The following is a 26,944-nucleotide window of genomic DNA, read 5'->3' on the forward strand; positions in this document are numbered from 1 at the left end:
TGACCATATGTAAATTCAGAACTTAGAATTATGCATACTTTGAAGATCTTTCCAGTATCACCTTTTGCATATGGCATAATGCATCATCATATCTTGATTATAAAAGGCTTTACAGCAAAGTGTTTGAACCACATTGCTTTAATTGTTTACATAGTATTTAAGGTCCAAATAGAATTCTAGTGGTCTGATGCTTTTAAAAAGCCCTTAAAATGCTGGAATTACTTGAATAGCATATTTTTTTTGTAAATTGAAGCAAAACTTGCGAAGATGGTAAAAAAAGGAAATAATGGCTGTTTACATCTGAATTAGAGATAAACAGTAAATTGCCATTGTTCTAAAGGCTTGTGAATCTGGACAGTGAATTCCTGCTGCTCCTGGCTGTGGGTTTTCAAGATAAGTATCTTGATTTTTCAGAAGAGGGGCTACTCACTAGCTGGCCTGATTCTTTCTTTTGAGTTGAAGGAGTGATTTCCATGAAGTACTCTATAATGCTCAGTATGTTTAAAGAATGACCATTTCAAAAAGAAGTGGAAAACACCCCATTCTGTTCTTCAGGCTCAGTTTAATTTAAACAGCATTTAAAAAAACTATATATGTTTCACTCTACACAGACTGTATATGTCTCTAACTTCGTATATATATGTATAGGTAAATGTATATTTACAATGATTTTACCATGTTGATTTTTATACTTTATCTGCTAAAGTTCATTGGCTGAAGGAACGTGATATTTGTATAAAATGACAAAATTCAATGGAGTGAGAAAATATTTAATTTTTATGGAAATTTGTGATCTAGAGTTTGATATTTATAGCTTATGTGGCTGATCAGGAATGTAAGTAGCTTCTTTATAAGATTACAGTAGTTTTATACTTAGAAATGATGTAATGCCTAATTATTAGTTCATTGTATCTTTTTGATTGTGATGCATATTGGAATCTAAGAAATAAGATAGGTTATTATTTACTCTATTACAGGTAGCTTGCATGCAGCTCATCAATGCTCTCGTTACATCTCCTGATGACTTGGATTTTAGGCTTCACATCAGAAATGAATTTATGCGCAGTGGATTGAAAGAGATACTGCCAGTAAGCATCTCGTCATCTCTCTTTGCATTACTGTTTAATTTTTTGTAATTATTTGAGCCTTAGAAGGGGGAATGGGAGAATAAGTTCTGATAAATTATTCTCAAAGGCATTTTATTAAGTTTGGGAAAGAGCAGTCAGATAAAAGAATCAACCTTTAAATAAAAACTAAAAGGCAAAATGTGCTCTCTGAATTTTATAACGATTCCTCAGCATTTTATGACTTTGCTTAAGAACATGTGACACACTGCTGTGCAAAAATTTTAAGCCAGCCTAAAGTTATGTTTACCTTTTGAATATTTAACTTAACTTGCGTGTTCTTGTAATTTTTAACTTTTTAATAACATAGACTTTGGGAATTTATTAAAAAGATACATTTATTTACATATGGAGATGCTAATTTTGCAAGCCTTTGTATTCTTTCTTTGCAGCAACTACAATGTATAAAGAATGAAGCACTAGATATTCAGCTGAAAGTGTTCAATGAGCATAAAGAAGAAGACATGATTGAATTCTCTCATCGTTTAGAAGATATTAGATCTGAACTAGAATATCCTTTTGAGGGGCTATATGATCTTTGCTTGTGTCAGAAATAGTGTGGCCAGCAGGAGCAGGACACTGATTTGGGCACTGGTGAGGCTGGACCTTGAATTCTGTGCTCACTTGTGGGCAACTCACCCACAAGAAGTGCATGGGGGGGCTGGAGCGTGTTCAGAGAAGGGTCTGGAGCACAAGACCTGTGAGGAGCAGCTGAGAGAACTGCGGTTATTCTGGAGAAGGATGCTCAGGGGAGGGCCTTGTTGCTCTCAGTGACTACCTGAAAGGAGGTTATGGTGAGATGGGGTCACTTCTCCCAAGTAACAACTGACTGAATGAGAGGAAAGGGCCTCAAGGTGTGTTGTGTGAGGTTTAGATTGGATAATAAGAAAAATTTCTTAGAGAAAGGGTTGTCAAGCACTGGCATAGGCTCCCCAGGGAAGTGGTGGAGTCCCCAACCCTGGAGATATTTAAAAGATTTGTAGATGGGGCATGTAGTGTCATGTCTGAATGGTAGACTTGGCAGTGCTTGGCTAATAGTTGGAATTGATCATCTTAGAGGTCTTCCTACAAAAATGGTTGCATGATATCAGAAGGACAAACATGAACAAAATAAAGCATATAATGGATATTTTTCTGCTGTAGTTTCTGTTTAAAGAAGTTACCAGTAACCATTTGACTGAACTTTTTTGGTTCTTTGTTATTATTCTGCTTAACACTTTCACTGAAGCAAATGATGTTTACAACATGGTGTGGAATACAGTTAAGGACACTAGTGCTGAAGGATATTTTCTTTCTATTCTCCAACATCTTTTGCTGATAAGAAATGATTATTTTATCCGGTATGTTTAATGCTGTGCTAAATGTTAATAATGGATTTTTTTTTAATCAGTTATTAATAGGATATTTTTTCCATAAGTTTAATGATAGGTTTTAATCTTTCTATGTGGATTGTAATTTGTGAGCTCATGTTTGAAAGAATCAACTTGGAATCAATAATGCCATCTGTATGTTTTTGTCTCTTCTGCTTAGTGTATAATTTTATTTTATAAATACAGAAAACTGTTTTTATTAAGAGCTGAGCCTTATTGATTGCCAGTATAAGTGATCAGGAGAGATGTCTTACCAGTTATAAATCATAGTAGTATAATTTTGTGGTGTATTCGAGTCAAAGGACGAAACCAAGTATGCAAAGAAGTACACTTTATGCAGAAGTCTGAATATATTTCTAATGTAGAGTAACTTTTGGGTAGCAATTGGGTATTTTCAGTATGCATTATAGGTCAGTGTAGACATGTTTCTGTCTCCTGGAAAATTTGTCAGATAAATTACACGGAAACACTTAATAAAACTCCAAGTGTTTCAAGCTGACAAATACTTTCCTTCCAAAACTCTTGCGTTGTCTTTGAGGAAACACTGGAGGAGCAAGGTATGAACTGAGCAGGGGCCATCTGTTTTCTGCACAACATTCTACATAACCTTGTGTTTCAGGCAAGGTCTAGCACAGATGTACGTTTAAAGGTGAAGGGTGCTTGCCTGCTATGGGTACATCTGTGCTAGACCTCTTCCACCTGAAAAGGTTTGAATTCACAGCTTGTGTGTTCTGGGCAAGTGACCCAGCTGTCATACCCCCTGGCATTTTAGAACAAGGTGTTTTTCATCCCTTTTGCTGAAGCAGGGCTGCAATGCACTTGTAGTTACAAAAGTCACAAAACTAGTTGAATCATGCAGAAGGAAGAGCCTTCTCTTTACTGAGAGGAAGCAGGAGGTGGTCTTTCCTTTCTATATTTCTATAGGGATGGAGATGTAGAATTTATAATACAAGAAATATTTATCTTTAGGGCAATTGTTTTTTCAGGCTTTTGGTAAACTCTTTTTGTGTAATAAGCTGCCAAACATAGTTTCTCTTTGAAACTTTTACCTTTTTATGGAAACAAATCAGCCCAAAGCCTTTGACCGTACTTACTTACGTACTGTTCGTAGACAAGATTTTAAGTATAGATTGGTAGATAAATATGCTATAAAATAGCTCATCTTTGTCTTTAGTCCACAGTATTTCAAATTAATTGAAGAGTGTGTGTCACAGATAGTGTTACATCGAAGTGGAACAGACCCAGATTTCACGTATCGTAAGAGATTAGATATAAATTTCAGCCACTTACTAGGTAAGTACTATGTTTGGAAGTGATTACAGCATCATACTTATATGTATGTATACACACACACACACACACACATATATATATATATGTAACTGAATAAGTGATTAAGAATCTTGTCTTCCTTGTATATGTGTATGTCTGCTTGATTTTTTTTCAAGATGTCTGTGTTGATAAAGCAAGATTAGAAGAATGTGAAGAGAGGGCTTCTGAACTTTCCAGAAAAGTAAGTAATTTTTACATCATGTGATCGTAAGATGGACACAGGATTACTTAATAGATTAATGAATGGCGTAACTGAATTGTGGCATAGTTTTTAACTTCAACTTAATATTAGTTCTGTGTTAAAGTGGGAATTTGGATGTTCCTTGTAGACTAGGAAGCCAAGTGGTGTAATTAACCTTAATTAAGAAGCTTTCTACTATTTAAGTTTTCATGTTCAACTCTTCCAAAAACCAAGTGAATACTTTATTTTAACAGTTATCAGTTTCCCTAACAAAATAAACAGTGGGAGAATAAAAAATAGACTCCTTCATGTCTACAGACTGTAATTACTGTGCATACATGGCTTTTAAGCTACACTGTGTAATTTAGTATACATTAAGTCTTTATGCCATTTTGTATAGTAAGACCTGTAGTGGTAATACAGATGATTCTTCCCTCAGCATGGAAATTGGAATAGCAGACATGTGTCCTTGGTATTGTTATCACTTGAGTTTTAAGAAGCACAAAAGGAAAAGTTGGTATTTAAAGGAACCATGCAGAACTGACTGGTACCAACAATTTTCCTTTTTTTTTTTTCTCTTTTCTTAGTTTGAGAAAGATTTTGTAGTTCATCAGGAGACCCAGGCCCTGCTGCAAAAAAAAGAGGAGAGAATCAGTGAACTTGAAACAGAATTGCAAGCTTTTAAATCGCAGGTAAAAAGACAGTATAAATGAATGCATGAAAAAATGTTTTTGAAAGGAACTTCCTTTTCCTTTTACTTTGGATTCTGATAGTACAGTTGAGGGTTTTTTCTTTGTCATTGATTATTATTGAATGTTAGTTTCCTTTATTCCTGTTTTATACAAATAATTGTAATGTGACATTAATTAGCTGTGAGTTCCCAGATGATCCTTTTATGCCTGAGCTCAGTTAATTTAACTAGTTTCTTACGTTTCATTTGGGTTTTGCTTTCAGAGTCAGATTTCCAAAGTAATTAACCACATAGGGTAATAAGTCTTATGCTTTTAGATTAGCATTCATCATTGTGATCTATATCCCTCCACAGGAAATTGCTGCTTATTATACAGTTTGCTATACTGAGGCCTTACCTTGGATATCCAGCAGTGAAAAAAATAACCTGTAGCTGGATAAGAACATTTCCTGAAAATTTTTCAATTTTCAAGCATAAATAGATATTTTAAAATGTGATGGAGAGGAATAGTTCAGATTTTTTGAGAGTAATACTTGAGTTGTAACTATTTCAACTCTTAATTCTATGTAAGGAGACTGTGTAATCAAATGATTTTTCTTGTGTCTTATTTCTGACAATAAGAAGCACAGTCTAAAATGGCTAAAGAAGAAAACATCAGAAAGACATGCTTATAGGTGTTTATTTTAATTCTGAGTAATTTTTTAAATATTTATTAGTTTATTTAATTTTCTTTGTGAGGAAAATTAATTTAGCTCTGCTTTGATCTATTTAGAAATGTCATTCTAATTCATGTTTCTGGTCAAAATTAATTGTTGAAGTCAAAGTCAAACATTTAAGAAAAGCAATTGCAGAAATGGTTGCATTCTAAAAAACTAAATACAGTAAGAGTGGCACATCATTCATTAAGAAAGTATTTTTCTGTATTTTGAAAACATAAATACTTTTTGTAAGTGAAATTGGTTTCCTCCTTATTTTGGTTTTTCTGTTATTTACTGCATTAAATATAACTTTTTTTTACATGCAGACAGAGAGCATAACATGTAATTCTGCTCACTAATTTTCATACCATAAATTATCCCACTGTTGTTAATGGGATACATGAAAAGTTTTGTAAATGTCAGGTAATTGATTACTGCAACTTAGTACTTTCTAAATCTGTCTAAAGAGGAAACTTCGGCTTCCATCAGTTGCTACTTAGCATGTTGACTTCCACCTCTAATGACTATTTTTAACTCTGGTCTCATTCCTTTGCTCTCTTCTTGCATTTGGTATGTATTGATGTATTTCTTTCATTTCTGGAGCCCAACTGTTCAGTGTCTATTTGTCAGTGAAAAAAAAGCTTATTTTCAAAAATTCAAAACACTGTCATGCTGTTGTGCATACATTTATTTGTATTTATTGATATTCAGCTGTTTCCTTTTGGAAATTTTAAATCTTTTGCCTATTGTATTTCCCTTTATTTTCTACAATTATCTGTTTCAGCTCATAATTAGTTGGAAAGGTAATTAGTGCTATCACCAGTAGATAAATATTTCTTATTTATTCTTTTGTTGTTTTTGTGAGATACTTTCTTATTTATGTTTGCAGGCCTATGATAGAAATTTTTTAAATAGTAGAAGTAATTTTATTAGACTTGCTGAAGTCCTATTCCTATTTTGATACATTTTAGATGTCATTTCCATATGAAATAAGAAGCTGGTGTCCAAAGAAGCTTTATTTTTGGAAGGATATTTTTTTCATTATTCCCCCATGTTTTCAATTCTGTAGAATGAGAATGCTCCTACATTGGAAGATACCTGTTTTTCAGCAGAATTATTTATCTTCATATTTTGCTGTTACATTCTTGGAATGTTTCTCTGTCATCTGTAAGATGAAAACAACAGAGACTAGGATGTTATTTTTTTAAAAATTTGAGCTAAACCATGGTAGTCTAGATAAGATCTCAGGACATCTATCATACCCTTCCTAGCTCATGGTCCAGTGAAAAACAAGAATTGGGAAACACCATTTCAGTTTGTTATTTTTGTTGTGCAGCCCTGGGTCTGAATGTCTGCTTCAAATATTGACACTTCTGATTGTGAAATCAAAAGCATGTTGGGCTCTTTATCATTCTTATTTAACTGTTCAATACAAGACAAATGGCATTGACTTTCAACTGGCTTTCTGGATTTAATATATAAACTACGATTGTTATAGCATTTTGTTGATTAAACTGTGAAACTGAATAAGAATATTTTCCTTATCAGTATGGCTCGGTGCCACCTGGTTTTGTGCCATCAACTCATGGAGATGCATCTGTTGTTCCACTGGAAGGCGCAGGACCACATCAATTTCCACCCCCTCCTCCTCCACCGCTGCCTTCTAATGGAGCAATTCCACCACCACCACCTCCCCCTCCTCCTCCACCGCTTCTGAATAGCTTGGGAGCTCCTCTGGGTTTTGGTGGTGCTCCTCCACCACCACCTCTACCAGGCCTGCCTGGAATGCAATGGTCCCCGCCTTCATGTGCTTTGCCATTTGGAATGAAGCCTAAAAAAGAATTTAAACCTGAGGTTACCATGAAAAGACTCAACTGGTCTAAGGTAATGTTGGTTATGACAAATACTTGATGTAAAATTTGACACTGATCTTTGGGAAAATAGATTGTCAGAAGTAAGACTAGATAAGCAACTTATACATTAATTGAAATTATGTGAGATAGGAATACTTTCTGTTCTCAGCTTTTCATTGTTTTCTGAAAAGTGTGTTTCATTAACCTGTGAATCATTTGGGCAAGTATCTGTTGACTTTATGAGATGCTTGAAAAAGTCAGTTCTGGTCTAGAATAAAACAACTTAGATAGCAGGATGCTTCTTATGCTTCCTGGGTCCTATTATGCCTTGTTTTTCAGCAGACACATTGTGTTGGATCAGTCACTGCACTATACTGGTAGCTATACAGTTTCCAAACAAGTGTCTTGAATCTATCTAGCCTGGACTGGAAAGAAGGAGTGCAGGTATCTCCATTTGTCTGTAGTAAAATATACTTACATAAATTTAATGGCTGACAAAATCTAGACTCAATTTGAGGTTTGGTTGGTTTTGATGTTGTTTTGCTCTCCTTCTCCATTGTGACAGGATTAAGTATACCAGTCTACTGAGTTTGGAAACTATGATTATTTAGACCAAAATAAATCAGTAAAGATATTTTCACAATTAATGAATTAATCAAAGCTTCATTCTGGAAAGTAAGATACTTAGTATCTAGTTAAACCAACTATGTTCAGAAATTATTTGAAGTTTGCAAAGCTAATTCGCTCCTTTTAGATCGTGGATAACAGAGTGTGTTGTCTGCCTTGTTAGAATCGTTTTTTTCTAAACCCACTTATTTTAGGGTTTATTATTTTTAATGAGTAATATATTAACAATTCTAAATATGAGTTGTGTACTAAAAGTTCACGTTTTACAGAGCTCTTAAATATTTAATGTGCTTTAGACTTTACAGAGTACAGTTTCTGCATAGTGTCAGAATAATTAATAACATTTTGTTTTGTCTCTTGCTTGTAGATCAGGCCTCAGGAGATGACAGAATCCTGTTTTTGGGTTAAGGCAGAAGAAGACAAATATGAGAATGCTGACATGCTTTGCAAGTTGGAACTTACGTTTTGTTGTCAAAAAAGGGGTAAGTAGGTGATGGATTTAATTTTCAGCTTTTAGAGATATCTTTAACATTCTTGGGACTTAAATATATGAAAAAACCCTCAGAATATAATATTGTTTTTAAGTGGGATGTATGAAGGAAAATGTGTGAAAATCCTAGACTGCTTACAGCAGTAATATTGAACTATTTTACTTAAGCATGACCTGTAGGAAAACCTCACAGAAAAAAAATCCAATAAATTCTTCTGGATAATGTGATAATTTTCTTTATCACATTTAAAAAAATATTCATAAAATTTATCAGAATACCTTCATAAATTACTGAAATCTAATCTGGAGCTCAGAAGGTAATGCATTTACCCTCAGAATTGATATGATAGTTGATGTATATTGGATCCATGATGGTTGATTGTCTTTCAGTGATTTTTTTACTCCTGATAAACCTGTAGGAATATAGATCTCCTTTGATATTTGCTTAGATTCTTTAGCTTGTAAAGCAGTGTGAAAGAACAAAATATTTGAAAGTATTCCTGGTTTTAAAACTCTTCTCTTTTCCATGGAAGTAAGTTGTTAGCCATAGTTTAGGTTATTCTGTCTCATACATAAAATGCCTGTTACTTCCTGACTCATTTGTTTTTTCCCTCCTTTTTTTGGTATCAGAGATGTAGTACTTTAGAGCAGCTAAAGGGCTGTAATGTTTAATTTCTTTGCAAATTGAACAGGGGTTATGGTATTTTTAATTTGCTTAAAACATTCCATTTTGATATTTTTATTGATAAAATGGCATGGCATTCTCAAATTTCTCCTTTTTTTGGGATATGCTTTGGTGTGAATGATCCAATTTCTTTTTTTACCATTATCAGGAACTTTATTCCACTCTTGTCAAAGCATGATTTTTATGCCCTAGTAGTGTTTCTACTGATTTAAGTATTATAGCTTGTTGCTGCTGCTACTTAATAATATTAAGAAAGTTGTACAAAGATAAAAAGGCAAGAAAACCTCACCACAGACATGTTTGCTTGAATCTATTAAAATAAGTCTAGAAGCTAATTATGGTGCCTTTATAATGTTAGGAGAATTCCCAAGAATGTTCCCTGAATTAATAGGTTGGAAGTTTTAAAAGCCACTGGAGGAAATAGTTTCCTATGTGTAATTAAACAGTAAAATTTGGGAGACAAGATGATGTTCAGGCCAAACATGTTAATGGCTCAGAAGAGGATTGTGAGTCTCCACAGACAACATGAGCATTAGAGTTAACAAGATTAACATCCCTCAGTATTGAACTGAATAGACTGAATACATTGTTTTGGCAAAACCCAGTAGAAGAGAGTTACTGGATATACAGTTGAAAAGTCAGTGAAGTACACTTTTTATACCAAATGTGTGTGTGTGTACACCAATTTAAAGCCTATAGTCTCCAGGAACAAAGTTTTTATTTTTTTTTTACTGGTGAGGCTTACTGCTTAATCTTTTCTGTTTTTAAGTTTTGAAATTTCTCTCATCCCACATGGGTGATATAAGTGTACCATCACTTTAATTTTTCAAAGGAAGTGGGGACACTAACAATTTTATTTAGGACAGCAAGTAGGTGTTTAAAGGGCAACATGGAGCTAAATTTAATTTTTGTTCAAGTGAGTGGTTTACAGAACTTTAAATGCAAGCTTAAGTGTTTTAGTAGGCAGGACCAGATCTCAAGGTCTCTTGTTGATAGTATGAATTTCATACAGAGTACAACAAAGCAATTGCTTCTGTTATCATGACAATGGAGAGAGGGGATACTTCTTTGTAGTTTATACTTAATTTACTGATTATATTAAAACTTACCAAAGAAATTAGAGACATAGAGTTTTCTTCACAATCTTGAGGAGATTTAACACCAGGCTCTCTAAAGTAGAATCAGCAAGCTATTCACTACACTCAAATTGGGAACAGTCCTTGACTATTTCTAAAGCTTTACGTCTAAAACCAGAAAGATGAGAAATTGAAAATTATTCTGTAGCCAAATGATGGCATGCAAAGAAGGAGCTGTTTTCCACTCTGCTGAAGGGTCTGCTTATGCAGACTCTTTTCATTAAAATCTTTGCTTAAGAAGAGATATCTGGTAGAGGAAGCAAGGAATGTTCAATGAAGCTTTAAGTGAATTTTATTATCATTAAGTAAAATCAAATTGAAGTACTCAAATATTCAGTTGGTGCATTTTACCAGCTAATACGCCAAAAGTATATCAGTGCTGATCTAGAAAAGGAAGTCATATGTCTATGTAAATAATCCTCAGGAATTTTCACTAGGGAAAAAAATACAGAACAGTATAGAATAGATTTGAAGATTCAGCAGATGTTTGTATAGGAGTTATAAAATATGTTGATCCTGAAGGGGCATTGAAGCAATTGAAAAACTGAAGATGTTATGGAGATATGAAAGAAATATTATTGCAAGAACAAAAAAGTGAAAGAGGGCCTAGCTTAAGACTGTAGGAAACCTTTGTTGAGTATATCCAGAGATACTTCAGAGACATGAACCATGGATGAAACCCCTGAAGGTCACCTGAAAGTCCACAGCTTTTTGTTAAGGGACCAGTCTAATTCATGTTGCTCAGAACTTCCTTCAGCTGAGTATTTCTCAAGATGGAGATACAGGGATGGACAACCTTCTTCCTGTGTTTGTCATTGTGGTGAATATTTTTTTCATAGTATGTTTTGGGATATCTTTTATCGAAACTTGTGCCTATTTCTTCTTGCTTGTTGTGCATCTACAAGAATTCTGGTTTCCTCTTATTTCCTGCCTTCTCTCAAGTCATTTGAGACAACAATAAGTTTTCCCTTGTCCTTTATTATCCTTCTCAAGACTGACAACTTTTTCAGCTTTTCTGTCTGTATGTTTCAGCCCTCTAATAATATTGATGATTTTGTGTTATACTCATTCCAAAGTACCTGAATTTTTTGGGGGGTGGAGAAATCTATACAAAATACTCTAGAGGCTTCTCCCTGAGAGTGGAGATGTATCTCCTTGAGAAGGGGAGTAGAGGGAAGTAACCACTCCTTTGACTTGCTGCTGGCAGCACTCTTGGTACTTTACTGGAGGAAATGTTTTCACTGTGCTGCTTGTTGATGGTGATAATGGAAAGTCCACATAGACTATGGATGATTAAGGTATTTTCTTTTGCATGTTGTAAGGCTGATTTTGTCACTTTTCAAAAGTTGAATGATTTGTGAAAGCAACATGTTTTATAACACTAAAACTTTGGGAAGATCACTGAGAAATGTGATTTTTCTTTCATTGATTTAGAATTTAGTCAAGGGCATAATGGCAAACCAACGCCTTTGTCAGAAAAACCTGAGTGAGAGGGCTCCATGTGTGTCAGTGCATGAGTGTGTGCTTTAAGGGCATTGTTCCTGTCCATGTCGGGGTGCTATCCCTGATTGATACAATGAACCCATAACCTGTGAAATGTCACTAGATTATCATTGTGGTTACCCTTGTTGTAAGTTTGTTTTGGCCATTAGTTTTGGTTGTGTGTTGGTTACCTGAGTAAGAGTTGGTTTTGTGTACCTCTGACAGCTCCATGACTACTCACTGTCTGGGGAGAAAGAAAAGTAACTGACAAATTCTGTAAATTAGGTGATGAATGTGAATGGTTTGCATGGGTGATCTTTGGTCATCTGATATATTTTAAAGAAAAAAAGGATTGGTATGAAGAGTGGTTAGAAGAGACATGAAAGAGAAGGAAATGAAATATCAAGAGTTTAAGAATTACCAATGAGGGTTATCCTCATGATCTCAGATCAATGAAGAAAATCTGTGTAAAGCCTTTCCGGCAACAATGTTTTTAAAGGAATCTCTTACTAAAATTTTTGGAAACTGATTAACTGAATATATGACTTAAAGTTAATTGATATGTGAAATACTGAATGGCAGAGCTGGAGTTTACATATCCTTTTCTATTATTTAATCCTAAAAGATAAGATAACAAACACAAATTCTCATTATTGAATGTCCACTGCTTTGTAATGCACTAAAAGGCCGATGGAAGAATAATCACTGGTCTGTAAAGCTAACATGCTACTAACTTTGCTGGAATTATTAAATATACAGGCAGGGGAGTGACACTTTGCATAAAAGATAGCATGAGCTCTAGAATCATGAAAATCTTGTGTGGTAAAACAAACTCCTGTGCAAAACTGTGTGAATGGAATTCCTTCTAATAATGTTATATTGTATTATTAGCTCTTGGATCTCAACATGTATATGATGAGAAAATGTTATGATTAGAGAAACTGAATATTTTTTGATAATAAAGAGGGCAATTTAACTATATCCAAGATTTGATTAAGCATTGTATTGTAATACAGAAAAATTGCCAGCAGCTAAAACTATGGGGTAAAAAAACTGTGTGTGTCTTGATAGGGAAGTTCAAGATAGTATTGCAAGAAAAAAATTAGTATTAAAAATGTAAATGTGTGCAAATAATGGGAAAACTCATTAAATATATCTAGATAAATATAAACAGGATGTTCTTCACATACTCATTTTGAATCTTGAATTTCTTGCGAAGGACCCTTCAGCTAATTTTGAAATAGCTATCTAAGGAATTGGTGGGACCACTTGGAGACAACTTCAAAAGTTCAGTAGGTTCAAAGAACATTGGAAAAATTCAGGATAAATGATCCAAAAGAAGTAGGAAGGGTTATGTTTTCAGGAAGGAACTTTGTCTTTTGCTAAGTGATGAGAATGGATTATAAGATGTGGTAATGCTGGCATAATGTCTTTTCTAGGAAACTCTTATTGCACTTCTTGCTTTTTAATCATTGATATGAGTGCCAGGTTGCTTAGAGTAGATTCAAACTGCTATTTTTTTAAGACTTAAAATACTGAAATAAGGTAAATCTTAAGGTTTGTGCAGTTACTTTGAAGAGTACTGGTGTGGAGAAGATTATAGGAGTGAGTTGCTAAAGTCTGTGAGTAAGTGTAATTAATGTTATGAGACTGTAGGGGTTAGGCATAATGTGGGATATGGGTTCAGGATAACAAGAGAGAACCAGCTACATATTGCTTAAAGTAATCCCTTGGGTTCTTGAAGTGGTTTGCGAAGGTGACTCAAAGATTTAGGAGTCTAGAGTACACAAGAAAGCGACCTCTAACCAAAAAAAAAAATCTTAAAGCATTTCAGTCCAAAATGACTATTTGGACATCTCACATATGCAAAATATAAGGAAGCTAGTACTTCCATGAAATACGTGCTTTGTAATTAATATGCTGTATTTATAAATACCCTGCCAATAAGTTGATTTGACTTGATCCAGAGATTCTTATGTTTAAAGTGATAAAGTCCAAATGAGGATTAGAAATTGCACATCAAACATACAAGAAATCACTTGTAAATTCTTCATTATTTTTAGCAATATGCAGATAACTGCAGCTAATGGGAGATGGCATGAAAAAATTAGAAATGTTCTCTTCTTTCTTTTCTAGATATCAAAGGGAATTAATCTAGTAAACTCGAGAGAGAAAGATTGCATGATCTCTCACTTTTTTTTTTTTATCAACTAGGACAGATTTTCATCCTAATCTTATTGGAAATGGCAGTGTCTGATCCCATCACACCAGAGCTCCTGCCAGACTTGATTATTCAGAAATAAAGCACTTCTGTGGGAGTACTATCTCTGTTGGCACTTGACTTGAAAAGGTCAATACAGTTCTAATTTTTTTTTCTTCCCGTATACTCTGTAAGAAAAATCAAGACCTAATGTGCTATAGTGCCAGTTAAGTCTCAAATATTTTAAATCAGAAAAGAGAGTAAATGCTACTTGAGAAGATCAAATTAGCAATATAAACCAGTTTAGTGCTGTGTTTAACACAACACAGCATACAGGGCATAAGCAAGAGAACATTTTGTCTTCCATCTGAAAGATTAGGTTGAGCCCACTAACCTCGTATTTTCCACCTTCTCCAGAGGATTTATCAGAGGTAGCTCCAAACTGTATTTCTTGTACAATCTTATTGTTACAAACCTGTAAGACTGTCAATAATATAGTTTAGTAACTTCTGCTATAATACAGCACTGAGTAACCTGAATTACCTTTTAATGTAACTGTACAAGTAGAAGTAAATAAAACCTGCTATGCATTTGTTTTGCTGGCCTTTCAGTATCAGCCTAACTATCCTGAAAGCACAATTATTCAAAAAGATGTGTACATATAAAATAAAATAAGGAAAAATCATTCCTTTCTGAAGAAGGCAGGAGTAAGTTATGAGCATTTGCAAGGAACAGCAACTAAAGCATTGAAATTTCAGTGGTATCTTGCATCTTAAGTGTATCATCTTCACATGGAGAGTGGATGGTATATTTAGTGTTGTTTGGTAGTAACTAGATTAGTTGTTTACATTCTTAGCAAATAGAATGAAATCTGCTCCTATCTGTTTTAAATATTTGTACCAAATGATATTTGTTATTTAGAGATTGATGTATAAGGATCAATGAGTGAATATACTTCTGTGGTGCATTAAGCTTGGCTGGCTGCCAAATGCCCACCCAACTGCTCTCTGATGAAATAGAAAATTTTGTGTGTTGAATTAAAAGCAGGGAGACTACTTACAAATTACTGTCACAGCAAAACAGACCCCATTTAGGGAAAATTAATTCAACTTAATTTAGTTTTTCTGATGTTCTGTCATGGACAGGAGAAACGTTCAGTTGTTCAGACTGTTAAATGTATTTAAAGAGGTGGGATGTGAATAACTCCTAAAACCTGACTTTGCTATCCAGATAACTCCATGAATGTGTGGCAAAGAAAAAACAGAAAACCTGAAAAAAAATAGCATAGAAGTGGTTAAAATAGCTTGACAATAGCATTTTTTTTTTTTTTTTGTAGTTTGATTTTTTTGGTATCTAAAATTATGACATATTTTCGCCTTTATTCTCCTTTTTTGACAACTTCTTAGTATTAATTCTCCCTTGAATTAATTAATGATTGATGGACTGTGTCATCAGTGCCCTAATCTATGTCAGAATCATGAGTAACATCAGATCATTCTTCTGGTAGGATTGTAGAAGACAGTGTCAGCAGATGTTGTAAACTTCTATTAGATAAGGTACTTTGATTTGTATTTTCAGTTAGGAACTACTTTGTCAGATAGTTAACAGATATTATTGAAGAGTTAGTTACAGCATTTGTAAGTATCTGCACGGTATAAACTCTACCTTAATTTTAATTTATTTTACCTTTTTTCTTTCTTTTTAACAGAGTGGTAGTATGTGCTGTTATTACATGACTGTTTCTTACCTTCCATACACAGACAATTTTTACTGTCTGTAAAACGGAGTTGAGTGCTTGCCTTTTCTCCTCAGTGAAGTACCTGGCCAGAGTAGTTCCTTTAGTTCACTTTTACCTTTTTCTTTCGAACAACTGATTGTTTTTTTTTCTTAATAGTTGATTTCCACATGAAATACAATATCAATCTGCAGTTACTTCATGTTTGATGAAAATATGACAGTATATTCAGGGTAACAACAGCACTCCACTCCCATTTCCCAACAATGTGATAAGAAAAGCCTTGGAAGGCTTCATAGTTTAGAAGAAATAAAAGTGCTCTTTTATTGATTTCTACTAGAAAATGTTTCCATGGTGTGAACAAGTAAGATCTTAGAGGAGGTAGATATTATTTTCATGTATCCAGAGATCAAAAATAGTCTACTCAATTTCATAAGGCCTAAACTATAAATACCAACAGAATAGAAAAACAAGTTTGGAATTTAAAATGCAAGTTATGAAAACTCATCCCAGTGCCCCTGCTCAGTCTAATAATTTTGTTTATTTAATGGAAAATACTCACTTTAAGAAATTCAATATAATTGTCACTATACTGGCAAGGATTCTGCATGAGTTAATTTGCTAATGTTTGTATCACACACAGGAGGTATAAAACTCTACACCTGGTACAAACCTATTTTCATGGGTTTTTACCTTCTATTTGTTTCTCCTACATGTTTATTCACTAAGTGCTTTTGATGAATTTCCAATCTAATGTTGCAAGCATTTATATCTGACTAAAGGTAACGCTGTATTTGAGTGTAATAAAATCTTCATTACAGTGCTGCTTTTATTGCAGCCTTTTTTCATTGTGAACTGAGAAAAATAATTTACATGCAAGATGTGTTTAACAAACCTTATTTGGCAAACCTTCAAAGTCACTGCTGATGAAAATTATTAGCATTTAAATTTCCGTGAGCACTAGTTTTTGTCCTTTAGAAAGTCTATCGTTTAGTTTTTCAGTGAATGGCTTGTTTCAGAAGAAATTCATTTCAAGGACAATTCGTTTTGAAAAACAAGCAAAAAAACCCAAAAACCTAAGGAGATTACGTGTTAATGGAGCAGTGATGTCCAATTAGGCAGCTGTTAGACAGTACCTGGGTACTGGTATGCCATGTAGACTTGAGCAGTATTTTATTTGGCAGTCTTTGGTTCTGTTTGCATTTGATCAGTTTCAGCTAGAACAATATTTTAAGTTATTCATATGTAAAAAATGACTATAGACATTTTCTTTCCTTACCCACTAAGATTACATACTCTTCATTATCTACTAACTTTGTAAATATGGACCTGGACTTACCTAATGTGTGATTTATTTTCTTAATTAAAAAAACCAGTAAGTTGAGTACTTCATATGAATTTTTCTGAAAGAGGCTTCCATTGTGGGCTGCTGTTCTCTGCATGATCTCAACATGATAAATTTCTCATACAATTTCCTCATTCTAAATAAATTTTTCTTTAAAAATCTTGTTGTCATAGTTTGCTGACAGATATTTTAATAGGGCTCTTTCAATGTTCTTTATGAAATAAACATCACCATGAAGCACTTTTGTAATGTCCTGTAGATGATGTACCCCCCATTAAGAGCAATCAAGTTCTGAAGATTATGTAAGGATTGAGAGAATTTGTTTGATCTGAAATCATAGGATTTTTTGGGGGTTAAATCAGAGCTGTAACAAAATATTCTTTTACATAGGTTATTATCTAGTTCCATGTTCTGAAAACTTTTTAAATAGGGTAGGATGTGTTTGTACTATTGTAGTTGTTGGCTGGCATAATAGTTGAATATTTACAGTGAAATAGTTGTGTTTTCAGATACATTCTTCTTCTGGAGGAGTTTGTTGCATTCAATGTCATTTAAATTTAAGAGAATGAGGGCATGGACAGCATATCCTGTTGCTTTTAACAATTTCATATTCCTGTTTTATGGCTTTGCTGCTCCACTCTTCCTGTTTTTACCATTTAGTGGAACTCTTAATTTTTAACTCAAGATACTTCTTCTAAAACCTTACTCACCTCTAACATCAGTTGAGTAATGAAACTTAGAAATTTCATCTGCTATATTACTCAGCTTAACAGTTGTGAAGACTAAATGCTTCCTGCTGTGCAATTTGACTTGTCCTTTGATATAGAAATGGCTTTTTCTAAAATGGTAAATGCATGTGTATAGCTGGCAAGGATAAGAAGCTAGAAAGAGCCTGCTTAGGGTGACTGCTTATCTTTGCCATTCCTAGACTGTGTGGTGTAATGTCTTGTGGCACTTAAAATTTTGCTGCAATGTACTTGATATATATGAAACAGAATGTTTTTGTTGCTGAATTTCAGTGTAAGGTCTTGAGAAATAGTGGGTCATGAAGCAGTGGGAGGATGAAAAAAATCAAATCACTGTTCAGCAAGATTATTTGAATAAAAGCTGCTACCAAAGCTGACAGAATGGAAGGTAGCTGTAGCTGGAATGCATGTAGAGAAACTGGGATTCAAGACATGGTTGCCCGTTGCAAAAACCTTGGCATCTGTAATTCAGCAGATCTGTAATGTTGCTGTGAAGAGAAATAAACATGGATAGATGTAGCTATAGCTAATACTAAACCAGGTTAGATCACCTTAACTGCAAAAAGCCAAAAGAGAAAGTTTATTTTCAGTACTAATCTAGTAGTGTGAACTACTGTTCTGTGAACTGCTGTTTTAATGCTGTATAGAAGAGATGCAGTAGTGATAAATGGACTTGTTCAAACTTTAAAAAGGGGAAGATAGAATCCATTTGCTGCTAGCAGTTGACTCTCAGAATGTACCTGGGATTCTTCCTTATTCAGCAGAATAAGGAAGAGGTAGTGATCAAGTGGGGACAAATGCTGACATAAGCTGAGCTGTGCAGACGCATGCTTTATAATAAATGGAAAGATTCTCAACCGCTTCAACAAAAATAGGTTTTTGAGAGCAGGGTATTCATATGCACTGGAAATACATAGTTCTGATCTCCAGGTTTCTGCTGCTGAGAACCTGGGAGTATAGACCAAAACTCAAAGTAGGAGGGATGTTTGGAACTATGTAAAGCCCTCCTGAAACTACAGTGGCAAAAATAAGTCAGAATGAAAAGAATAGGAGAAATTAGGGACAAAGCATTCCTTGTGTGAAGGAGTTAATACGCCTCTGATTTGTCAAGAAAATAATGTGATTCATTTTGCTACAACTCATGTTTGCCTTTGGGATGAAATTTAAATTGCGTTATGCTTTACTTTCTTAAAAATAATAACACAGATTGTTAATTTGTACCACTCTTGGTATTTGTTCTGGACTGTCTATATAGCTCTTGGTACTTATGGCACTCCAGACTCTGAAGCTAAGGTTTATTCTTTGATCACCAGCTGAAATATTCTGTTGACTCAGGGTAATATTTGTATTCTGCCTTTTAAGGGGAAGGGAAATCATATAGATTTAATCAAATTATAATTCTGCTGCAGGAACTATATTTGCATGTAATGATGCTCAGGTCAAATAGAATGATTTTGTTGTTACTAGTAGAACTACTAAGTAATTTTTATACATCTAAGATTAGACTAATTCCTCAAAAGTCTGCAAGGTCTAGAGACTAGGTAGTCAACTATTATGCATACATGAATGTAAAAGGAAGAGAGGGATAAAATCCTATTCTACAGCATTTGGAGAGGCTAACTAAACAATATGTAAAAGAGTCCAACTAGTGCAAAATAGACTTATTTTTCCCTTTTTGTCTTTTTCCAGCATTTAAAAAATTGTGACTAATGCAAAGATGTGTGATGAGATAGTAAAGAAACACTTCCATTATTGTTCTCATATGATAAATCATGTTTTTCTTCATAAAAGATGTGTGCAACAACTGAATCTGCATACTAGACTAATTATGCAGAGTTTCTATAATAGAGACTACATCATCTTCAGTCTCATAGAACTCTAGCACAGATTTTGAGGACCAGGAATTCAAGTAGCTTTAATTATACAAATTTTGTTTGCCTGAATTGCTGGAGGAATGAGAGGCTTTTTGGACAGACGTTTAAATACATGCCAATTAGAATGAACCTAAAACTATATTTACAGTATATTTGTCTGATATTACAATTTAGGTAGGTACATTAGATTATGAAATACCTATTTTTGTTGCAGAAATGCATACCCTTTTTAATATAAGATAATATGAAGTTACATTCACTTTTGTAGTGTGTTGTGGCATTAATGTGTTCTCCAGCCAACAAAGACAAGAATTCACTTGTGTGAATTCACAATTCCAGTGTTTCTGTTGTTTAGCTTGTCAAACAGTGTGTAAGACAGAGCAACATTTCAGTGAGAATGAATGCTGCAGATCTCTCCTGCTTGCTTTTTAATAAAATATTCTAAAATGATGAATATTCTCAAAGTTTGCTTGCAATGAATACTTTCTGAACTTGAATCTGTCTATGATTGGCTCATCACTTCATTCCTTAATGTACCACAAGAGTGTCTCATAGTACAGTAAATGATCTGTATTACTGAATAGCTATTACAGGTTTGGTGAAACAGAGGAGAGAAAACCCTAAGAAATACAAATGTTGGAAGTAATGTTAATTGTACATCTATAATAATGCAGAAGAAATGTAATTGGCAGATGCACAGACATTTTTAACCAGAATACTCTTTTGCACTTTTTGGAAAAGTAAAGCCAGTGTTATTTCCTCCAAGATTTATTTTCAGTGAAATCACATTTGTTGTCTTGTAACCCAGAATCCAGTTGCTTCATTGATTCCTGTTTGTGTCATATTTTTTATATTTCTCTTTCATATTAGGGAGAGCTTTTAACAGAATATTTTAATTTTAAGAAAATTGTAGCATTTTCTTTGCTATTTATATAGAATTGTACAATGAATGTTAAATCTTTAGAGTATATTTAAATCTTGGTAAGCACTTAGGCTGTGAATTAATGGAAGAGGTTCTTTTGTGGATTCTAAATCATGTGGATTCACCTGAATTACCAAATTTACTTTATTCTTTGTATTTTTTTATAGTAGTGATTAAAAGCTTTTAATGTGGAAATTGTGAAAAACTGTTCTAAGATTAGAACACTTTCGTATTCTTGGAAAATAGTGCTGAAGATTACTATATAGTCTTCAGTTATACTCTCCACTTCTGAGGAAAAGGTTAAGGTGATTTATATGTTTGGTGTGCATCCTGTTTCCTACAGAAGTTGGAACATTTTTGTGTCTTTCTAAATAAGGTATACGTTATAACTAAACAAATGGGTTATGTTTCTGATTTGAAATAAATCCTTATATCCTATTTCAGAGTTGAGAACTGCATAACTTTACATTTTATTTTACTGCACAGCACATGCCACTGACTACAAATAAATAATACGCCTTTTAGTAGAGTTTGTATGGCTCTAACACTTAAGTGCAATCACAAAAAATCCACTTTAAAATAGGAGGAAATTTATGCAAAGGAAAAGTACTGTATAAATGCAAAGATGAAGAACAATTAAATTTTTTGGAAGTATTTTTACCATGTTGTTTTGTATTGCTGAATACAAGTGACGATAAGCAGCTGGAGAAACCATAGTAACTGGTATAGATTATAAAGTTTTTTAAAGTAGATTTCTGGAAAGTGATAGAAGGAAGGACTATTGCACAAAATCAACCTGTGGATGTATGACTGCACTGTTAAGTTAAACTCCCTTTGAGAATGAAATACATGCTTTTGTTTCAATATCTTAGTTCTGGCACTGCAGTATAGCAGACTTGAAATAATCAAGCAAGTTTCACTGGTTTTAGTAGATAACGAATATTTCAAACTTATTTATTTGGAGAAAAAAAGGATGCAAACTGTTTGCATCTTTCAAAAAGTTGGATAGGTGCATCACTATCAGAGGCAGCACTGAGAACACTATATGTTACTTTCCCCCATTTCATTTTGTTAGTTTTATAATCTGGACAGAACAGATGTTGTTATTTACTGTAGTTAATCAGATCAACCTAAAACCCTCTCTCTGTTTTATGTTCAAATACACACTGATAAGTCTGTTGATAGGAATCAATCATAGTAGTTCTAATGGCCTTTTTTTTCTTATACATTGATGTTGAAAAATATTCATTAATGGTATTTAATAAGTCTTTTACAATAGGAAGCTATGTCTTATTTACTGAGCATTATATGTGAGAGTCCTTGTATCCCTAAGTTAAGAAAATAATTTGGCAGCTAAATAATCTGGTGTCTAGAGGTTTGTGATGCAATTTCCTTGTGCCTTTGATACCTTCATGAGTATGTTATGAACAGAGCAATTTTAGCTGTTACAGTTTCTGATAAATTGACTTGTGGCTACCATTCCTAGATGTTCCTTTCCCTCCTGTTTGGCCTTGTTAGTGTTGTTTTTCAAGGCTTATTTCAAGAGAATCAGAACTTTAATTGACAGTGTATAAAGTCATAAAATTAACTAAATGATCATTGTCTCATTTTATATTTTTTTCCCAGTACTTTTTATTAGATTTTTTCTGTGTCAGACCTGTCCAAAATCAATAGTTAAAATGGGTACTCTTCTGAACAGACTTGAATAATTTGCTTATTACAGGGTATATTAAAGCATATAATCTAAATAAAAGTATGCTCCATTTACCTTTATTTGCAGTCTCATTATGGCTTGAGACCACCATGAGAGTTTAGTGTTTAGTATGATGGGCACACAGATTCTTAGCAGTGTAACTCAGGAGCTTAGAGGGAATACCCTGTAACAGTGTAATCTTTTGTTTGACACACAACGCATTGAAACTTCTAAAACCTCGTTTGCTCTTGCTAATGTCTTACTTTAACTACTCTTAATGCACTGTGCAACCCCTAAATGTGTATGAAGTGATTTTACAATTTGATATAAACTGTACGGTGTTAGGTAGAAACTTCTACTCTAGAATGTCTTGATAGAATCCAGTTGTATACAGTTTGAATTTATGAGGTCAGTCAGACCTCTTGGTCTATAGAAAACACAGAAATTTCAATGGTTTCTTGGCTGTTAAACACTCCCCTCCAAGAAAAAGAAAATAATACACCCCCCCACAAATGACCTGCCTTTCTTTGCGCTCTGGAACACTTATTCTCCTTCACTAGTTAATTTTCTAACATTTTTTAAAGGTGTACTTAGGAAATAAGTTGAAATTGTTTATCAGACTTTTTAGCAAAAATTATTACAGAAATACTTGACATTTTTTTCTGTTGCTTATGAGCTGAAGCCGGCATTAATTGTGTGAGCAGCTATTTAATTTTAAAAACATTTTTTTAAGAATTATTTTTAGCAACATTAACACACTGGAAAGAGTGTGAAGGTCAAGGTGGAAAATAAGGGTTAGGAGACTGAATTCCCTTATCTTTTTCTGCTAAGGTTCAGCATACTTTTCATACAGTATGAGTGATCCCTTGAATTTAAAAAATATCTCGTAAAATAATTGTTAGTGTTTGGTCTGAAGCCCTCAGGGTGTTGTCAGAAAGCTACTTTTGATATGTATTGTGTGCCTGAAAGCCTAGTTTTTGTGATAGTTAATAAATTTCTACTGCAAAATATTTAAGGCTATTAATTATCTTACTGAGGAGTTGCAGTACAGACTTGCATGGTAGTTCTGTATTCTTAATTAACTTTTTTCCTACAGAATGAGGACTGTTGTTTGTATTCATCTATTAACAAGTTAATGCTGTTGATAGTACCTGGATTTATTTATTAAATACAGCAAGTTGTGCCACATGGAGATTTTGTCTGACCTTGATCGACTCTGGCTTTAGTTACAGAGCTCTGTAACTTGTTTATCATGCAAGTACTCCCTTGTGCTCTGGAGATTTGGTGTTCAGTACAATTTGTTTATTACGCTTAAAAATTGATTACTTTGTTACTTGCTGGTTCCTATAAGTTTGAAAGTTACATTAATGCTGCTTTCAGTAAGTAAATAATCTGATTCATTCAATTTTTCTTCGAAACTATTTTGACTTATTTTTGTCAAGTGGAATGTTCCCACGTGCAACTGAGAACTTGTTCACTGGTAACATGATTGCTACATATATATTAAGCTTCAAATACCAGATTGAGTTCCATCACAGAGACTTTTCTCAGAAAACTGTACATGCGTGCAGTGATAGTCTGTGTTTCAGAGAGAAGAGATATTCTCCTATTTCTTGGTCATTCAAGACTAAATCTCTAAGATGCTCATAGTACAATAGCTATGCACTTCGTGCATCTACACTGCAAACTGTCTGCTCACTCCAGCTGATATGCTGTCTGTTTCCACAGTGCTAAGTAGTGTAGTTTAGTTGAGGTGGAATGTAGCATTCTTGTAGGGAGACAGATATGTGAGATATGCACATTCCCTTCATAGAGCAAACCAAACATTCTTATAACTGTAACTACTATTATTCATCTCCATTTCCTTAATTCTAGTTGATTTTAAACCTCAGTCTTTACTTTGAGGACTTTGCATATACTTGTAAGAATAGGTAGATGAGAACTATAGCTGTTGCTATTACTATTCCTATTTGATGTGAACAAATGTTTAAAGATGATAGTTCAGTTGCTTAAGTATAAATGATAAATTTTCTGAGTTTTAGCATGTTTAAATCTGCCTGACGGTTTAATGGCTGAGATAATTTAAATTAAATAAACACTTCTGTTACCTTAGATCTCGAATGGTTTAAACTAAATCAGACACTCATTATTGAATAAGGAATATGACATATCAATATATGATTTAAAAAAAAATATGTAAGCAGTCTTGTTGTAATCAACAAGATTACTCTTCTAACAAAAACTTAATAATTATCGAGAATTATAGTTTGTACTGTTATTTTCTAGTAGAAATACTAATGAACTGTTAAATGTCTGGCTCTGCACTACTTTAGATTTTTCAGTACGTTTTCAGTGTTTCTGTGTTTCTATGTTTTTCTTTGATTTTGCATGCATTATCTAAAATCACTATAATGTCTTACATTACATTCTTGTACACACCTTTTTTTTACGTATCCAAATACTTTTTAAAAACTATTTATGCATGTAGTTTTGGCTTTCTGTTGCCTCCTGCCTTCACCATAGCAACTATATTCTTGAATCTTTTTTCAGCCTGTATTTTGTCTTACATTACTTTGATCATTCTACATGTAAAAAAGATTCCAAACTTTACTCATCATACATTCATATTAAAAACAAATCTTAACATCATATTGAATAAGTTGCTAATTTGTACTTCTCTGTAAACCTTGCAACCTCTGCTTTTTAAATAAATAGATATGTATGCTATGGTTTCAGAGATTAGGAAGCAAAGCATCCTTATTTTTTCTTTCATTTTTTGTTGCACTTTAGAACTGTGATTTTAAAAAATATTTGGTTAAAAATATGATTTTTAATATGTGCTGAAAATAATGGTTATGCAGCTTTAAGTATAGATTTTTTTTTCCCAGTCTGAAACAGTAGTAGTTTTTTAAAATATGTTTTCTACTATAGTTAACTTGTTGATTTAAATATACCCATAGAGATTTACAACCATTATACCTTTATAGTTTCTAATGAAGAAATGTCATCTTATACCAAGGTATCAGTTTTTCTTGGAAAAGGCTTTTATCATGATGGATTTCAAGATAAAATCATAAAGTAATCTTTTGTAAATTTCTCTAATACATAAAAAATAATTTTTTTTCTACCGACTTTCAGATAAAATACAGGGCATAGCTTAGAAATAATTATGCTTCTAGATATGTACAATATTTCAGTATAAACCTAAACAATTATAGCTTTGCATATTTATTGATGGAATTAAAATGATGTCCTTGAGTGCCATGTATAGTCAGTCTATGTGTTGATTTGAAGTTAAGCGGATGAAAAAAAAGATTTTAAAAGTTGAACAGCTCTGTTATTGTTTTTTGATTTGTAGCCTATGTGGTTGCATTTTTCTCAGAAAGTAAATGCAAGAAGGCAACTCTGGATCATTTTTGTGGTGAGATAGCTTTAGAAGTAGAATTATTGTGCAGTATCAGTATCTGCAATTGAAAACCTGGATGATAGTAAGGGAAGTTGTAGCTGTCACAAGTGCATGTCCCAATCACTTAATAATGGATCAATTATGTTGGTACTGCTGATCAACAGCAATAAAAAATATAAACATTATAGAGCTAGAGTAAGCTTATGTATTTCTAATCTCAGTGTCATATTTTTGCAAGTATATTTTAGCACAGAGAAACATTGCTGTTTGGTTTTAGGTGGTGCTGAATAGAGGTAATTTGGAACATTGCAACGGTACAGACTCAGTATTTGGGGACCTAACTTTTGAAACATAAGGCAATCTTTTTGATTTATTTGGCTTGCTATTTCAAATAATTTGAAGCAGTATGGAAAGAAGTACAGCTAAAAGGGACTGAAAGCTTTGGAAGAAGGATTTTTCATTTTTTTTTCATTGTGTAATACAGTCCTGGTTATGTACGGTGTTAGTGAGGACTGTTTTAACATAGTCATGAAAAATTGAAGGCTCTGCTTGGAAGAGGGAAACTGCTGTATAACCTCCCTTCTTCCTCTTACAAACAATGTAAATACAGCACATTTTTCTCCAGGTTGACTGGGTAAAAGGCATTTTGGGTTCAACTGCTGAGCAATTTCCAAGACACAACAGCTTCCTATTTTCTTTCTGAGGAACAAAGGCTTAATTTTTTAGAGTGGATAAAAAAGATGAAAGTTGGAATTACTTTCCTGATTTTGAATATTGACCAAACCAGTTCCTAAACCCACCACCTCAATTATAAAACATGACAGCATGAATATGTTGAATATAAGAGATACAGTATCTCTTATACACTCTGTAAAGTGTATTTATACACTCTCCTTTAATACACTCTGTAAAATGAATGAATAAGAAATGAAATGAAGAAGAGAATCTTTTTTTCAGAGGTTCATGAACTGAAGTATGATCATCTCCACTCTGTGTAATGAAGGAAGATTATTGTATTTGACTATGGACAGACTATGGACCACTTCCTTTCCTGGAGGTTTCAGTGTTTTTACCTCTGATAAGGGAAAAGAAGGAGAGAAGGGCAGGAGCATAGCTGACAAAGAACAATAGTGACTGCTTAATGTTTAGAAGTCTTGATTTCTGAAGGCAGAAACCAAAATATGCTCCCTATGACTATATGGCATTTTTCCATTCTTGTACTTAATTTTGGGTAAAATTAAGCTGCCATGATGCTTGTTTTTTGTTTTTACATGTACAGAAGCTTTTGTCTTTTTCTTTACAGTAAGGTTTATTCATCCAGAATGTACAGATACTATATATATATATATATATA

At 33.5% G+C, this 26,944-nt stretch overlaps 1 protein-coding gene across 4 annotated transcripts in view; it reads left to right on the top strand.

Annotated features, from left to right (window-relative positions):
- The window catches only part of DIAPH3 (diaphanous related formin 3), a 202,269-nt gene that overhangs the window by 42,638 nt on the left and 132,687 nt on the right, over positions 1 to 26,944 (top strand). For all 4 annotated transcript variants that reach the window (XM_015632106.3, XM_015632078.2, XM_015632087.2 and 1 more), the window contains 8 exons: positions 978 to 1,088; positions 1,517 to 1,635; positions 2,348 to 2,464; positions 3,669 to 3,787; positions 3,943 to 4,007; positions 4,595 to 4,699; positions 6,945 to 7,280; positions 8,244 to 8,358. In XM_015632106.3, the coding sequence (XP_015487592.1) occupies positions 978 to 1,088; positions 1,517 to 1,635; positions 2,348 to 2,464; positions 3,669 to 3,787; positions 3,943 to 4,007; positions 4,595 to 4,699; positions 6,945 to 7,280; positions 8,244 to 8,358 (1,087 nt within the window). The remainder of the gene's footprint in view (positions 1 to 977; positions 1,089 to 1,516; positions 1,636 to 2,347; positions 2,465 to 3,668; positions 3,788 to 3,942; positions 4,008 to 4,594; positions 4,700 to 6,944; positions 7,281 to 8,243; positions 8,359 to 26,944) is intronic.

This window comes from Parus major, chromosome 1 (genome assembly GCF_001522545.3).
Source record: "Parus major isolate Abel chromosome 1, Parus_major1.1, whole genome shotgun sequence".
NCBI classification, from domain to species: Eukaryota; Metazoa; Chordata; class Aves; order Passeriformes; family Paridae; genus Parus; species Parus major.